Source organism: Vulpes vulpes, unplaced genomic scaffold (assembly GCF_048418805.1).
Source record: "Vulpes vulpes isolate BD-2025 unplaced genomic scaffold, VulVul3 u000000678, whole genome shotgun sequence".
NCBI classification, from domain to species: Eukaryota; Metazoa; Chordata; class Mammalia; order Carnivora; family Canidae; genus Vulpes; species Vulpes vulpes.
In genome coordinates this window covers 1,414,068-1,430,907 of record NW_027325803.1, presented here as the reverse complement: position 1 = coordinate 1,430,907, position 16,840 = coordinate 1,414,068, and the positions used below count along the sequence as shown (strand labels likewise).

The 16,840-nt window shown below is 49.8% G+C and overlaps 1 protein-coding gene across 1 annotated transcript; it reads left to right on the top strand.

Annotated features, from left to right (window-relative positions):
• Window positions 1-1,048: 1,048 nt before the first annotated feature.
• TBC1D21 (TBC1 domain family member 21) lies at window positions 1,049-16,533 on the top strand. Its single transcript, XM_072746073.1, has 12 exons — window positions 1,049-1,167; window positions 10,010-10,117; window positions 10,249-10,352; window positions 11,405-11,499; window positions 11,801-11,911; window positions 12,023-12,123; window positions 13,002-13,098; window positions 13,650-13,750; window positions 14,671-14,787; window positions 15,331-15,473; window positions 15,572-15,697; window positions 16,128-16,533. Exons 1-12 carry the CDS (start codon window positions 1,165-1,167, stop codon window positions 16,531-16,533), a joined length of 1,512 nt encoding a protein of 503 aa, XP_072602174.1. The 5' UTR covers window positions 1,049-1,164.
• The last annotated feature ends 307 nt before the right edge of the window (window positions 16,534-16,840 follow it).

The following is a 16,840-nucleotide window of genomic DNA, read 5'->3' as shown; positions in this document are numbered from 1 at the left end:
TGGTAAGGAAGTGTCCCAGGCCCAGGGTCCACTCTTGAGTGGCCAAGCAGAAGTGGAAGCCTTCATGCCTCTCCCAACAGGTGGGACCAAGATCACATGGTTGGTTGAATGGCTTGGGCAGGATTTGAACCTGGGTTTTTCTGGCACCAAACGCGCGTGAGCTTTCCATGGTGTCAGCCCTGCACTTCTGAGGATGCGAGAGTCTTCCCCGGGGAAACTTCCAAGCCTCCCTACCACCCTCTTGCCTCACCACCACACCCTTCAGCCAGTGGACAACCAGATTCTCCCAAGAAAAGATGGGCTGGGAGGTTTGCTCCCTCCCAGGACTTCTTTAATGCAAATTCTGGATCTTTCCAACCTTTGCCCATACGCCAATACCAAGAACAATATTTGAAAAGCTGGGGGATCCCTGGGTGGCACAGCGGTTTAGCGCCTGCCTTTGGCCCAGGGCGCGATCCTGGAGACCTGGGATCAAATCCCACGTCGGGCTCCCGGTGCATGGAGCCTGCTTCTCCCTCTGCCTGTGTCTCTGCCCACCCCCCCCCTCTCTCTCTCTCTCTGTGACTATCATAAATAAATAAAAATCTTAAAAAAGTATTTGAAAAGCTGGGATTCTTGTGCCCTGAAGAACCCCCATGTTCAGAAATTTAAAGAAGAAAAACTGAGCTGCTATCGAGGAGGGGGAAATGCATAAAAGAAAAATGATACAGGGGGATCTAAAGAACTTGGGGAATTATGTAAATAAATGGACAGGGTAAGGATCATTCAGCCCTGAAAAAATGAGATTGACACATGTAAATCCCTTATAAGTTTCGGCAAAAGGAGTAAAAGAGATCAAAAACCTTTCTTGCTTCAGTGTCCGGCAATTCCATTTGAATATTAAGCCTCCATGTGGTTGCTCTGAGGCTTTTGTTATATGACCAAACTATACTGGCTAATTTGGGCTGGGGTTATTATCTACAATTTACAGATAAGGAGCCAGAGGTGAAAGGAAGTTCAGTAGATGATCTATGGCCATCATGTTCCTTTTAGAAACCACGTCGGATTTAGCACACAGATTTTCCAACTCCCTGCCTGATCCTGAGCTTCTTAGGGAAAAATTGCAGTTAATTCTCAGTTGTCGGCGTCGTTAACGTGGAGGAACAGAGGCATAGATAATCCCAAATGGTGAGTAATGCCCATGCCATTCCTCCTGCTCTGGACGTTAGCTTTGAAAGCTTCTTGCAGACCTCAGAATGGAGGCTCTGTGGGAGGCTGTCCCATCCTCCTTCCACCGCTTCCTGCTCAAAGCCACCCACCTCCTACTCCATAAGACCTAAGGGCAGCAGATTAAAAGGACGAAGCTATAATGCTTTCCTGGGCTGGCATGGAGTCGTGGAGAAGGCAGAGAATAAGGAGTTTTGATTTAAAAGGACCCCCCAAGTGCTGCAAGCTAACAGAACAGTAACAGTAAATGAGACAATGAATTGTGTCCACTGAAGACTTCCGTGTGGATGCTGATTCATTATGTTAATAAGGATGTGAGAGCTGGAGGTTGACTCTATTCTGATTTCATGGATGGGGGACCCATGGCTCAGAAGGGGGGAACATCCAAATTTGAGTCCAAATTCTTTCTCCAAGCTCCTGATTCCAATTTGGTTGGTCTAATTACTACTATCTCCTAATGACTATGGATGCTTTTGAGCCAGATGGCTCTAGTGGCTGGGACCTGGGTAGAAATGCAAGCAATGCTTAAGGTAGAGAACCAGCAAGGCCAAAGCCAAGAGGAGCCAACTCCTCAGATTCAGTCAACAAATATTGAGGGGCAGCCCCAGGGTGGCTCAGCGGTTTAGTGCCACCTTCAGCCCAGGGCCTGATCCTGGAGACCCGGGATCGAGTCCCACGTCGGGCTCCCTGCATGGAGCCTGGGTCTCTGCCTCTCTCTCTCTCTCTCTCTCTCTCTCTCTCTGTCTCTCATGAGTAAATGAATACATTAAAAAAAAATATTGAGAACCTGCAAAGTGCCAGGCAGCAGGTTTCGGCACTGGGAGGAAAGCCCAAAAGAATAAAGCATTGACCCTGGACCTGAGGAGCCCAGAGTAGGAGGGGAGACATGACACATACAGAAATCTCTGCGACACCTTCAGACAGCACAGTAAGATGAGATCTAAGAGAGCTTCGTTTATTCTTCTGTTCAATTAGGTCATTCATTCAGTCATGCAGGCACTGTCTTAAGTGCTCTGGATATAAAGATAAATAAAACCGGTCTCTAACCCCAGAAACTACCATTCAAATACACATACTGACACTGAGTCGCCAGGAGAGTTTTTCAAAATACAGTTCCCTGGGTCCCCAACCCAGACAACTGATTCTGAATCACTAGAATGGACACCCACGAAACCTGAAGCTCAGATTCTAGGTGTACTCTGGGTTTGGGTACTGATCTGTGGGATGATAAGGCGAGGGAGCCCAGAGGAGGGACAGCCAGAGATAGGGAAGAAGACTTCCTGGTCCACCTCCCCTAGGAAGCCTCCCCTGACCTGTCCAGCACACTGATCTGCATGTTCTCTGACCCCAACCTCCACCGCACATCCTGTATGTCCTGTGATTTAGACTTAGTTGGTTCCTGGGTGTGTGTTACCTCTGAAGGTGAGGGTTCCGTGTTCCAAGGTCATTGTGATGAGGGTTCCAGGGGACTTGTGACAGATGCTGCCTGGCTCTGTGCAGGTGTGGGAAGTCAAGGAGAGGCCCAGGTCCTCCTGGGAATGAAACTCATCCTCCAAAAGGAAGATCACTTTCCCCTTCTAATTAAGCATCATTTAGGGCTCCAAGTGAGCTCTGGTCAGAAGCTGCTTTGAAGACGGCCAGCAAGCGCCATGACCACCCTCTCTCCTGAAAATAGCCTTTCTGCCAGGTGGTCAGCCTCCTTCATCCTGGTGCGTGTTCTTCATCAGCTCCAAGTCCCTCCGTCCCCAACTTCTGGTTTGATTAGGGCCACCTTTCCTCAGTTGGGTGGGAAGGATTAGAACCGTAGGCTAGCCTACAAGGTTGAGCAGGTTAAGCTGTACCTTGACCTCACATTAGCACTAATAGCAGGACTGAAGTACACAGACCCCCTTGCTCCCTGTCACCCTTCTTTCTAAGCCAGTTAACTTTCCCTATATGTGACATTCTAACTTTAATGAGTTTTAGGCTTGCAAGTTCAGTCTTGAAAATGCTGATAAATTTTCCTTGGTGCGTTTGCCAACAATTTTGTTATGCTGCCACCAGGTGACAGTAATGCCTTCATTAGTGGGTAGTTTCAAGCCCACTTGATAAGATACATCTATTCATTAAAGTCGGCCTCAGTCATAAAAGTTTTCTACACGTATATTTTTCAAAATCATAATAACTAATTATAATGACCTTAACCGATCTCAAGTTTCATTAATCATATTGATTAAGGAATTATACATAAGAAAGCAGAAAGGGAAAATGGGCACCTCTCCCTGAGTTTTAAATGTTTATGGCTTTATTGCAAATTATCACCAGGTCTTGATTTGGATTTTCTTTATATTTTTATTCTTTCTCTGAACTTATATAGTGATAATAATAAAATAACAAACTGTCTGATAGCCTTTAGTATGTATCATAACCGTTCTAAATGCCTTATTTATAGCTGCTTATTCTCACCATAACCCTACATGAGGTGGATGATGCTATTATCTTCATTTTATGAGAAATTTGAAGCACAGAGACTAGGAACCTTGCCTAAAATCACACAGCTGATAAGTTGGCAGAGCTGGTATTTAGACCCAGACTGTGGAGTCCATCTTTTAAATCAGTGATTCTCAAAGTAGGATGCCCAAAACTACAGCATCAGCATCAACTGGGAACTTATTAGAAATGCAGATTCTTGATCCCCAAGTGTTCTGAACCAGAAACTCTCAGGGTGGGGGCCAGTGATCTGTGTTTTAACTCCAGATGAGTCTGATGCACAGCTAACTTTGAGAACCACTGTTTTTAAACCATTCATTTAATCACTATGCTATATTGATGATACACCCCCATGTCTGGATTGATAGTAATCACCCAGGTAACTTACAAGTTGCACATATGCCTCCCCCACCACAATTTTAACCCTTCTTCCCTCTTTGGGCCACCCTGCTCTCCCCTGGGTCAAAATCACTGACATGATGAGCCACTCTTACTGTTGGGAGTATATCTTGTCCCTCAAAAGAACCAGAGTAGGAGAGGTTGAGAACCATAAGCAGCCAGGAACCCTTCCTAGGCCTACTGGAGGCTCTGTGGCTATAAGAATTCAGAGCAGCATGGCATCAAAAACCCTCCTGAAAGGCTTGCCTTATCCTCTGGTATCTCTCCTATTTTACTAAAAACACTAAAGAAAATCCTTACCCCAATGATGCAGCATAGGAGGAGGGCGGGGAGATATGTGCCTGCAGCTAAGCCCTCTGGTAGCAGGAAGATGTTAGAGAAACTGAGCCACTTAGGACTCCTACTTCTGGGCCCCTTCTCTAGAGGAAACATGGCCACGGTTTGCTGGTGGAGAGCTTTAACCTATTTAAGTGCACCTTAAATGTGGGAGACTTTCACAACTGCTCTACCCAGCAGTACTCTTCCTAAGAGGCTAGAAAAAAAGCTACTGCAGAGCTGGGTATCGAGCACCTCATGGACTACATATCACCTCATCCTGAATCACTAGATCATTGACCCAGATGGTGGCACAGGGTGCTAATAAGTTAGTGGAGGAAAGAATAGGGGAATATGGGAGGATGAAGATGGATTTGAGAGACCATTGAGTGGACGCTATTACTTCAAAGGACCCCAGATATAGATTCTATGATTTCTGGCATAGACAGGTGGTGTGAATGTACCGGAGAAGAGAAGGAGAGGACTTCTGTGTTTAAATATTCCCAGGTCAGGGACGCCTGGGTGGCTCAGTGGTTGAGCATCTGCCTTTGGCTCAAGTCATATCCCGGGGTCGTGGGATCGAGTCCTGTTTCTCCCTCTGTCTATGTCTCTGCCTCTCTCTGTGTGTCTCTCAGGAATAAATAATAAAATCTTAAATGAATGAATAAATAAATAAATAAATAAATAAATAAATAAATAAATATTCCCAGGTCAATAAGGCTTTTTGTGCTTGTCCTTGGAGATGTTCTTGTGGTTGGCCTGTAGTTTGCTTAGGTTTGCCCACAGAAGTGGTGGACATAGAGAAATTGAGTTTCCTGGAAGGAGAAGTCATGACTTTTTGTAAGCAAATTCAGCCACAGCAAAGTTAGGCAGATGGGCAATTGTTGCAGACAGAGGTTTAGTAATAATATGAATCCACCGAGCACGTAGCAAATGCCTTCTTGTGATGTTTCCAATGATCCCTGCCTTATTGTGTTGAAGTTTTATCTTTTATCTTGGTTTCTGTGCATATTAATTACTTTGCCATCCTTTCATTGTGGTTGACCCTCTTTTCATATCTTTGTTTATCATTTATTTTTTAATCTTCCTATGCCATTAGATTTTAAGGTATACTTTTTGTTAACAGCTTGTATCAGATGTATATTTTTTATTCAAGCCGAAAATCCTTGCTTTTTACTCTCCCTGGTAGCATGGAATTAGGGTTAAACACTCTTGGTTCTTGCACCTGGGTTCAAATCTCAGCTCTAAATAATCCTCCTCCAGCCTCAGTTCTCTGATTAGTAAAACAGTGTAATAACTATACCTACCTCATAGGAGGTTGCAAAAATTAAATGATAAATATAAAATGCTTATGACAGTGCCTGGGCCATCATCAATGTTTGTAACTCTTTACAACCAATCAGATAATTTAGTTCATTTATTTTCATAATTGATTTGACTATCATTTTTTTATACTTTATGCTTTTATGAATTCCTTGTTGTTTCCTGTATTATTTTCTTTTACTTTTTAAAGTGAATTAGGGGTACCACAGTGGCTCAGTGGTTGAGCATCTACCTGTGGCTTGGGTCATGATCCTGGGGTCCTGGGATCAAGTCCCACATCAGGCTCCCCACAGAGAGCCTGCTTCTCCCTCTGCCTATGTCTTTGCCTCTCTCTGTGTGTGTGTCTATCATGAATAAATAAATAAAATCTTTTAAAAAAATTTTAAGTGAATTAGAAGGAAAAAGCCCTGTTCCTATAAATCTCTAATTTTTTTTGTATATTTTTTATTGGAGTTCGATTTGCCAACATATAGCATAACACCCAGTGCTCATCCCATCAAGTGCCCTGCTCAGTGCCTGTCACCCAGTCACCCCATCCCCCCGCCCATCTAATTTTTAAAGTAAAAAAAAAATGTATTCTGACTCTGTCCTTCAAACTACTAAAAAAAAAAATTAAATTTGTAGTTAAAATCTTCCTATAAAAAAACACTCAAGGCCTATGGCTTAACTGGTTAGTTATACCAAATATTGAAGAAAGAAATAATACCAATTCTATACAAACTATTCTAAAAAGTTTTTTTTTCTAAAAAGTTTTAAAGGGTATTTACATCCCTGGGAATACATCCCTGTTCATTCTATGAAGCCAACATTACCTTGATACCAAAATCAAAGACATTACAAGAAAAGAAAATTATAGACCAATATCTTGCACAAACATTGATGCAAAGATCCTAAATAAAATTTAGCATATAGTATCCAAAAATGTATAAAAAGGATAACCTATACCAGTGGGTTTATCCAAGGAATGCAAAGGCTGTTTTGACATTCAAAATCATGCAATATAATTTACTATATTAACAAACTAAGAAATGAAAAACCATATGATCATTTCAACAGATGAAGAGTATCATTTGAAAAAATCCAATAGCCATTCCTGATAAAAACTCTAAGCAAAAAAAAAGCAAAAAAAAAAAAAAAAAAAAAAAAAAACTCTAAGCAAACTAGGAATGTAAGAGAGCTTCCTCAACCTGATAAAGGGCAGCTACAAAAAGCTTGCAGTTAATATCACACTGAATCATGAAAGCCTGAATGCTTTACCTCTAAGGTAGGGAACAAAGCAAAGATGTCTGCTCTCACCACATTTATTCACCATTGCACTGGAGGTTCCAGTGAGAACATAAAACAAAACAAAAAAATCAATCAGTAAATAAAAGGCATCCAGACTGAAAGGAAGAATTTAATCTGCCTTTATTCGCAGACAACATGGTCACCTATGTCAAGGCTGGTAAACTTTTTCTGCAGAGGTACAGATACTATTTTAATCTTTGTGTGCCACATATCTCTGTTGCAACTACTTAACTCTGCTATTTTAGCATGAAAACAGCCATAGACATGAATGCACACGGCTGTGTGCCAATAAAACTTTATTTAAAAAAAAAAAAGCAAACAGGGCAGCCTGGGTAGCTTAGCGGTTTAGCACTGCCTTCAGCCCAGGGTATGCCTGTGTCTCTGCCTCTCTCTCTCTCTCTCTCTCTGTCTCTCATTAATAAATAAATAAAATCTTTAAAAAAAAAAAAAAAGCAAAAACAGGTTGCATACTAGATTTGGCCCATGGGTTGTAGTTTGCTAGTGTTGGCCTCTATAATAAATCCCATGGAGTCCACAAAAGCTACTAGGACTAATACATGAGGTTAACAAGGGTGCAAGATACAAGACCAACACATAAAAATCTGTTGTATTTCTATTATACTAGCAATGAACAATTGGACGTTGGAAATTTAAAAATAACACCTTATACAATAACATCCTCTCAAACCAAAATATTTAGGGATAAATCTGACAAAATATATGAATAGCCTGTATACCTACAAAACAATGCTGAGAGAAATTAAAGAAGACCTAAATAGATGGAGAAATATACCATGGGCCAGAAAACTCAATATTGTTATCAATTCTCCCCAAACTGACCTATAAATTCAACACAATCCCCATCAAAATCACAGCTGTCTCTACTGTAGAAATGGATAAAAAAAAATAAATGGATAAATTGACTAAGATTTATATGGAAATGCATTGCCAAAGTTCATGTATCCCCTTTCATAATTAAGGACCCCAGGACACAGCCCAACTTTGCCTGTTCTCTCCTACTTCCCGCCACAGGGCAGGCGGAGTGTTGCAGTCTGGATATAGGCTGGGGGAACATGATGGCCATCTGAGGGATGGAAGCCTGTCTCTGCTCACTCAGACGACAGTGCCTGTGCAATTGGGGCATGGCATCAGGACAGATCCCGCCTGCTTCCCAAGGTTGGGCCAACAATGAGGGTAGAATATTTTTTATTTTTTTATTTTTATTTTTTTTAGTATCTCCTTGGGCCCCTGTGGCCTATTTCAGTTTAGAAGATAGAGCATGTATGAGTTACTATGCGGATCAATCCATCCCTATAAAATGTGGAGTTAGTGGCAATTACCCCAAATCTGGGCCTGTGGGCTCATATTTTTTGACTTTCAGTGCTAAAGCAACTTGTAATAGTTCTCCTCTCTCATGGTCAGTGGACACAGCATCAGTTATCACCTGGGAGCTTGTTAGATTTTTTTTTTAATTTTTTTTAATTTTTTTTTTATGATAGTCACAGAGAGAGAGAGAGAGGCAGAGACATAGGCAGAGGAAGAAGCAGGCTCCATGCACCAGGAGCCCGACGTGGGACTCGATCCCGAGTCTCCAGGATCGCGCCCTGGGCCAAAGGCAGGCGCCAAACCGCTGTGCCACCCAGGGATCCCCTGGGAGCTTGTTAGAAATGCATCATCTTGGGCCCCACCCCAGGCCCTCTGAGTCAGAATCTGCATTTTAAGAAGATTCTCAGGTGACTCGGATGCAAATTCAGTCTGAGTCACACATGTGCACATTCAGGTTTATAACAATGGGGAGTTGGGAGTGTACATAGCAGACGTGTCTAGTCACCTGCCAAGCTCTGTCCATCCGCACATCCTCATGTCTGCAATGTGGCATTTCAAGATCTGCTTCTCTCCATTGGCAGATTCCTCTAGGAAGCTTCCCCCATTCTGACAGGAGCTCTTACCTCCTGGTTACTGTCTTGTGAGCCTTTTTTTTTTCATTTGAGCATTTTTAATTACTTTGCACGCAGTGCACTTACCTCCTCTCATCCCACACACACACTCACACACCTCTCTTATGTAAACCAGAAACCATTTCTTAGGATGAACTGTTTTACTCTTCCAGGAAAGGCTGAGGGGAGCTCATGAGTATGTTTAATTAGTGCTTATTTTGTATTTTTCCACTCTCAAAACAGTAGACATTATTACAGAAAATTTTGAAAACACAAGAAAAAGGAAAAGATTATGTCGATTCCTATTTTTCAAAGATAATAACTCTTGCTTTTTAAAGAAAAAAGATTTTATTTATTTATTCATAAGAGACACAAAGAGAGAGAGGCAGAGCGAGAAGCAGGCTCCATGCAGGGAGCCCGATGCGGGACTTGATCCTGGGACTCCAGGATCACACCCTGGGCTGAAGGCAAACGCTAAACCGTGGAACCACCCGGGCTGCCCCACTCTTGCTTTTGACATTTTTTAAATCTTATTTTATTTTATTTTATTTTTTATTTATTTTTTTATAACAGAGTTTTTATAGTGGTTAATTCAGTACGCATCAGAGTATAGAAGGTGTAGTTCTCATAATATGTAACAGACATACAGGAGTATAGCACATAGAGAGGCTAGAGGCTAGATACTGAATGTATAATTTTGTATTTTGCTTTTTTTCTGTTAACATTTTAATTTTTCCAGGTGATTATTCATTTCCTGTAAGCATCATTTTTTATGCCTCACAATATCCCATTGAGCATATAAATTATAGTTTACTTAACTCTTCCCTTATTGCATAATGCTTCGAGCCCGGGCAGTTCTCATTTTGGTAAGTAATGCGCAATGAAAATTACTGTGCATTCAGCGTTTTTCTATAACTTTGCAGTGATTTCTTCAGGATAGATTTCTAGAAGTGAGTCAGAGGTGGGGAACTTGATTTATATTGCAAAATCCAGAGTATAGCATGGAACAAAATCACCCTCAAAAGAAGAGTCAAAGGTTCTTAACAGAGGGCTCAAGTGATTGTCCTTGCCAGGTGAAGAGAAAACCACCCATTGACAAGACAGAATGGGATGGCTTCTTTGATGAGAACGGTCTGTTGGCCAAGTCACGAGACTTCATTTGCGTGAACATCCTGGAGAGGGTATGGTTCCCAAGGCCTTGCCCTGGCACTGGAGGGCATGGGTGGGCAAGGGGCAGTCACGGCGTTTGGAGATGTCCTCTTGGCAGGCATTTGGAGGGCCCATGACCTCTCACCTCTCACCCCCACCCCAGGGTCTGCACCCCTTCGTGAGGACAGAAGCCTGGAAGTTCCTCACTGGCTACTACTCATGGCAGAGCTCCCAGGATGAGAGGCTCACCGTGGACAGCACAAGGAGGTGGAACATTCCAGATCCTGTCGCGGGAGGGTGGGTGGCAGTGCAGGCGGGAGGGAGTACTCACCCTAGTCTGACAAGTTCAGTCTTCTTCCCCAAAATGGATTTCTTATTCTTATAGACAAAGCCTCATGTGCTCCTGACCCATGGCCCAAACAGGAGGTGTTCCAGCACCTTCCCGCCCAGCTCCATTTAGCAGCCCACAGACTGCCCATCATGGGCTTCATTCCAGCAACTCCTCTTCCCCATCCCATCCTTCTCTAGGGTCTACACAGCCCATTTGAGGTGAAGATTCATACACAAAGGGCCAGTGGAGAATAATAATCCAGGGCAGTAGGGGAATTGAGGGCCCCCTAGACAGCTCGAGAGCCCATGTTAGCTCCCCAAGGCTGCTGTAACGGGAACCCCAAACCAGGGTTATGCAACAACAGAAATTTACTCTCCTGGTTCTGGCGGCCAGCAGCCCCAAAGCAAGGTGCCAGCAGTGCCACACTCCCTGAAGGCTCTAGGGAAGAGTCCCCCCATGCCTCTGAGGTCCTGGTGGCTCTGGGTCCTCTGATCTCTGCCACCGTGGTCACATGGCCCGCTCCTCTTCCCTCTGTCTCTCCTCTGTGTGTCCCTGTGTGTCCTTAGAAGGACACTTGTCATTGGATTCAGGGTCCACCCAGATAATCTAGATGGATCTCATCTTGAGATCCTTAATTACATCTGCAAAGGCCCTTTTTCAAATAAGTTCACGTTCACAGGATTCAGTGGTTAAGGCATGGGTGTATCTTTTGAAGGGTCACCATGCAGCCTCCTACCGCACCCAAGCACCTTCTAATGACGGACACTAGACCCGCCTCACCCAGTCCTCCCTCCAGGGGCACATCGGGACGGAGCATGGTTAGGGCTGGTGCAGGCGGAGTTGAGGGGAGCGTGGTTAGGGCTGGTGCAGGCGGAGTTGAAGGGAGCAGCCCGGGGATGGGGCGCAGCCCAGCAGAGAGCACTGCTCAGACCGCCCGTGACTGGCCCGGAGAAGGCTGCGTCCTCTAGCCTCAGCTCTGTCCCCACAGGAAGAACTATGAGGCCTTATGCGAGATGTATGAAAAGATTCAGCCCCTTCTGGAAAACCTGCACCGGAACTTCATGGAGACTCGGACTACCATCGGTGAGCAGAGGTGGGTGGGCAGGGCTGGCAGGGGCAGTGCCTGCCCACCCCTCAGTCACACCCGGGGCGGATGGCTTCCCCGGTTCCTAGAGAATGGCCTAGTCAAAGATTTGGAGGTGGGGACAAAGCCAGGCAGCTCAGGGTATGGGGACTTGATGGGCAGAGCCTCGTGGGCCCCTGTGGTTTCACAGCCGCCTCCGCAGGGGGCCCTGTGTCCTGCCTCTTGGTGAATAAACCCATTCATGCCCCCTCTGCTGGAGGCCATCTGGTGCCACCTACCTGTCTGTTGTCCTCAACCTAGCATATGACATTCAGAAACTCTACGACAAAGACCCACTAGGCAATGTCCTGATCGACAAGAAGCGACTGGAGAAAATCCTGCTCCTGAGTTACGTCTGCAATACCCAGGCAGGTGGGCCACAGGGCTGAGCCTCTCCTCAGCCGCCTCCTCCCATCCCTTCCTGGAATCCCTTCCCAGCCCAAGCCCCGGCTCACCCCTCCTCCCTGCCCCTCTCCACCCCAGAGTACCAGCAGGGCTTCCACGAGATGGTGATGCTTTTCCAGCTGATGGTGGAATATGACCACGAGACCTTCTGGCTTTTCCAGTTCTTCCTGCAGAAAACGGTGAGGGCAGGGCCCGAGCTCAGGAGCCACCTCCCTGCACTCCCCAGGCTCCTGGAGGTTAGACAGGCAATGGCAGGGCCAGCTCTTTCCTCCAGCCCTGAAACGACCCTCTGGGTCCCAGAGGAGCCCGGAGAAGGTTTTGGGGGGATCAGGGTGGGGGCGCTGTGTGTGTTGCAGGCATTGGAGTTGAGGAGGGGGCTGGAAGGGTGCTCTGGGTCCATCTCTCACCAAACTTTGGAAGAGTGTATGTAACCAGCCAGTCCCAGTGATGGCTCCCTCTCCGGGCATTCCCCTCCCCAAGCATGGCTCTGCTCCCACAGATCCTCCAAGGCTCCCCATCGCCTCCAGAATAAAATCCAATAACCCTGGCCAGGCATTCAAGGTGGATCTTTGGCCTTGTCTCTCACTGCTGCCTTCATGTGACCTGCACTCCAGGCACCCGGGGGGGACTCGGGCTCCCCCAGACGCACCCCCAGGGATCCGGTCGAGGGCTTTTGGGGTTGCTCCTCCCTGGAACCCCCGTGCTCTGTGGGAAGCTGTCCAGAATCTGCCCTCACCCCTTCCTCCGTCCCTGCAACAAGGTGTTCACTGCTCTTTCCTTGTCCCGCTTGGTTCTGACCCACTGAGCATGTGCAGATGTGGAACTGGGCCCGGTGCATCACGAGGCACACCTGAGACCTCTCTGGGTCCCCACCACACACACACAGGTCATACACGTATATACAAAGAACACACCCACACAGACAGATGACACACAAGCGGACACCCAGGCTCACGTGGAGACATGAGCCCAGCCTGGAGCCGAGCAGCTGGTGAGGCAGGCCGGCCCTCAAGCAGGGAAAGACTTGGTGGCCCTCCCTCCCATCCATCTTCCTCAGGAGCACAGCTGTGTCATCAACATCGGAGTAGGCAAGAACCTAGACAAGCTCAACACCCTGATCAACTTCCTGGACCCCATTTTTGCTGAGCACCTACGTGAGTGGGCCACCCCCACCAGCCTCCTGCAAGCGTACATCTCCCCCGACAGGCAGGCCTGAGAAGGGCCAGGGACCCAGCCCCAGGCAGCAGTGCCCGGTCATGGGACCAGGGTGCTTTGGTCTTCTCTCCAGGCCCTGGGAGGAGGGTTCATCTAGATGGGGTTGGCCTCTGGACAGTTGAAAATTCACCCCAGGGGCACCTGGGTGGCTCAGTGGTTGAGTGTCCCTCAACCTTCAGCTCAGGGCTTGATCCCAGGGTTCCGGGATTGAGTCCTGCATCGGGCTCCCCGCGGGAAGCCTGCTTCTCCTTCTGCCTATGTCTCTGCCTCTGTGTGTGTGTGTCTCTCATAAATAAATAAATAAAAATTAAAGAAAAAAATCACCCCAAACATTCTCTGAAGATGGAAAGTGAGAGCCAGGCATCTTGGACTTCCCCGTGTCTGCGTGCCCTGCCGTTGGGCCTGTCTGTGTGCTCTTGCTCTATCGTGTGCCATTCCCGTTTCCCCTGACCTCAGCTTCCAGGCTGACACCCCACTGCTCTCTCCACAGGAGGGAAGGGTGCGGGGACTGTGCAGTCCCTCTTCCCCTGGTTCTGTCTCTGCTTCCAGCGTGCCTTCAAGTCCTTCGACGATGTCTGGAGGCTCTGGGAGGTGAGTCCTCTTTGGACAGGAGGGCTAGGCCCCACCCCTCCTTCAGCAGGTTGAGGTTTATCAGGCCAGCACCTGCCCCTGCCTTATTGAAGGCGGCTAGAGCATCAGCGCATCCATTTGTTCATCCAGTCCCACCAGGACCTTCTGCGGGGCAGTGAGGGCAGAAGGAGGGGCCTCCAGGCCAATGTGGGTGGAAGCCTGGCCCACCTTCCTGCCACCCTGCCCAGCCAGACCTCCCTTTGTTCACTTGGCCCAGAGACCCCTTCCCCTGCCCTCCCCTCCATTGGAGTGCTGGCTCCCTGCTGAGCCCTCCCTCCTGGAGAAGGAGAGGCCCTCCAGGGCAGGTCAGAGGTGCAGTTCTTTGATCCAGAGCCCTTGGCCATCAGCAGATGGACCTCCCTGGGAAGAGCCCCACTGCTCACTCCTGCTCCGCCCAGCCCGACACTCAGCCTGGCATTCAGTGCTCCACAAGTCAACCCCTACCCGCCTTACCCCTCCCTCAGGGCCTGCTGGTTTCCATGCCCAAGTCCCTGGCCACCCCTCAGACCCTTGGTGACACCCCTGAATTGTTGACTTACCAACCGTTGCTTTGCCAAATCTCCACCCATATAGTCACCAGGCCACCCTCTCTCCCTCTCTCCCTTTCTCTTTCCCTCCTCCCCTCACTCATTCTCTCCTCCTCTTCCTTCCCTGTCTAGCTAAGGAATTCCCTGAAGCCTATTTCTCTGAGTTCCCCAGTAGCTGGCACAATGGCCTGGGACCCCACGTAGCACTTGCCTGAATAAATGAGCGAGCCAGCAGGGAGGCCCGGGGGCGGTGCCCGCAGGCGGGCATGTGGTCAGCGGGTAGCTGGCTCACCAGTCTAAGGGGGAGGCAGGCTCAGGCCGGAGGCCCCGACGGAGACTCATGGCCGCGGGCAGGTTCTGCTGACAGGGAAGCCGTGCAGGAACTTCCAGGTGCTGGTGGCCTACAGCATGCTGCAGATGGTGCGGGAGCAGGTGCTGCAGGAGAGCATGACCAGCAATGACATCCTCCTGGTGAGAGCAGCTCGGGCCGGGCCAGCCCTCCCCCCTGGCGGGACTGATGCCCTGAGCGCTGTGATGGTGCTTATACAGACCAGCTCATCTGAGCCCACAGCCAGCCGGATGCATCAGCCGCACTCCTATGTGGCAGAGGGAGAAACTGAGGCCTTGCTCTAGGGCCTCACTGTGAATCCCTTGGCCCTAGGGTCCCCTGTGGGAAAACACCAAGAGGTTTCTGACATTTCTAAAAAGCAGCTGAAGTCTAGGTTAAAAAAAAAAAGTCTAGGGGGGCAGCCCAATTATAAAACGAGTCCCCCTTAGAAGCTCCTGACGCCGTCAGTGGAACCCGGGTCCTCCCTAGAACCAGGCAGGAGAACAGCACTCTCTGTCTGCCCCCAAACACCACGTTCCAGTGGTGAGATCTCGGGGCGGCCCGGCTGGTTGGGGAGGGATCGGGGGCCCAGGCGGCTGTCCTGAGCAGCGGCCACGTGCCCTGGAAGCAGCAGGCAGCCACCTGTGCCCGAGGCCTGCTTCCTCCGGGCTCCTCTTCCCGCGCAGGCCTGCAACAGCCTCATCGACCTTGACGCTGACGTGCTGATCTCGGCTGCCTGCTTGGTTTACGCTGAGCTCATCCAGAAGGAGGTACGTTGCCCTGAACACTTGTCTTCCTCCCCCTCCTCGTCCTTCCCTGACTTTCCCAGGCCGGCCTGGCACAGGGCAGGCACACTGGGCCTCAGAGGCACGGCGAGGGCCCCGCTCTCTGCCACCAGCTCGCGGGGTCACCTCCTGCCTCCCCAAGGGGACTGCGCTGCCCGACACCGCGGCCCAGGGTCCCTGTGTCCATCCCAGCAGACGGGGCGCAGGGCTGGGCGCCCAGGGCTCAGGACAATGTCACTGGCTGGACAGTGCGGGCCACAGACCGACGGTGGGCCACCTCACCCTGCCGGAGCCTTCCTCTTCCCAGGTTCCTCAGCCCCTGAAGGACTTCTTTCTCTGAGGACTCGCACGACAGGGGCCTCGGGCCACCTGCCAGAGGGGGGCTTCAGCCCCGAGGTCCAAGGGGGCGTTGGGGTGAGGGCGCAGGGAATACAACGACCCGAGACGCGGCCTCTGCAGTCCCAGTGTGCGGCCCGGTGTCTCCGGGGTGTCTCCGGGGACGTGTGAGCGCGGGAGGGGCGTCCGGCCAAGGGAGGCCCGCTGGGGGCAGAGGGCGGGCACCCGGGAGGCCCCCCCTCGGCGGCTTGCCCAGGCTGCGGCCGCCCCACGCGGCCCCAGCATCGGACGGAAACCACCGGAGAGCCTCCCTGCTGCCTCGGAACCAAAGCCGATGTGTCTGACAGGCTCGGCCCCAGCAGGCCCCGAGCAGGAGGCCCCACGCGGCTCTGGCTCGGCCCGGCCCCCAACACTGTGATCGCCCGGCCGGGGGGGCTGCGGGGCCTGGCCAGGGGTCTGCGCAGGTGGCAGCCCGGGTGCCAGGCTCGCGGCCACCCCCTCCTGGCTCTGAGCCCCACCGTCACGCTCCCAGGTCCGAGGAAGGGCACCTCGGACGAAGCCTCCACTTCAGCCTTACTCGGCCTCCCCGGAGAACGCCGCCTGTCCCCCCGCCACCTGTTCCCCCACCACCTGTCCCCCCGCCACTGTCCCCCGGCCACCTGTCCTCTCCCTGCCCAGGCCCAGGCAGTTCAGCAGCCCCCGGGCCGAGGCGCGCCCTCTCCATCCCGGCCACAGTCCCAAGCCCCCTCCAGCCTGCTCATGCCCTGAGGGGTGCCCTGAGGATGGGCGCTAGGGTTGGCAAGAGGGGCTGAGCCCTCAGAGGGGCTGGGGCTGGCCAGATGCCCCCCTAGCTGCTCTGCAAGTGCACACCCACATGCGTACCTGTCCTGTGGCTACAGCTTCTCAGAGGTGGGGACAGACGGGCACGAGGGGTTCACTCGTTTGGCTGTGGCCCTGGCCCTTAGGCTAAATAAGGGTTCCTACAGGGGTGCCTGGGTGGCTCAGTCAGTTAAGCGTCTGTCCTTGGCTCAGCTCATAATCTTGGGGTCCTGGGATGGAGCCCTGCATCAGGCTC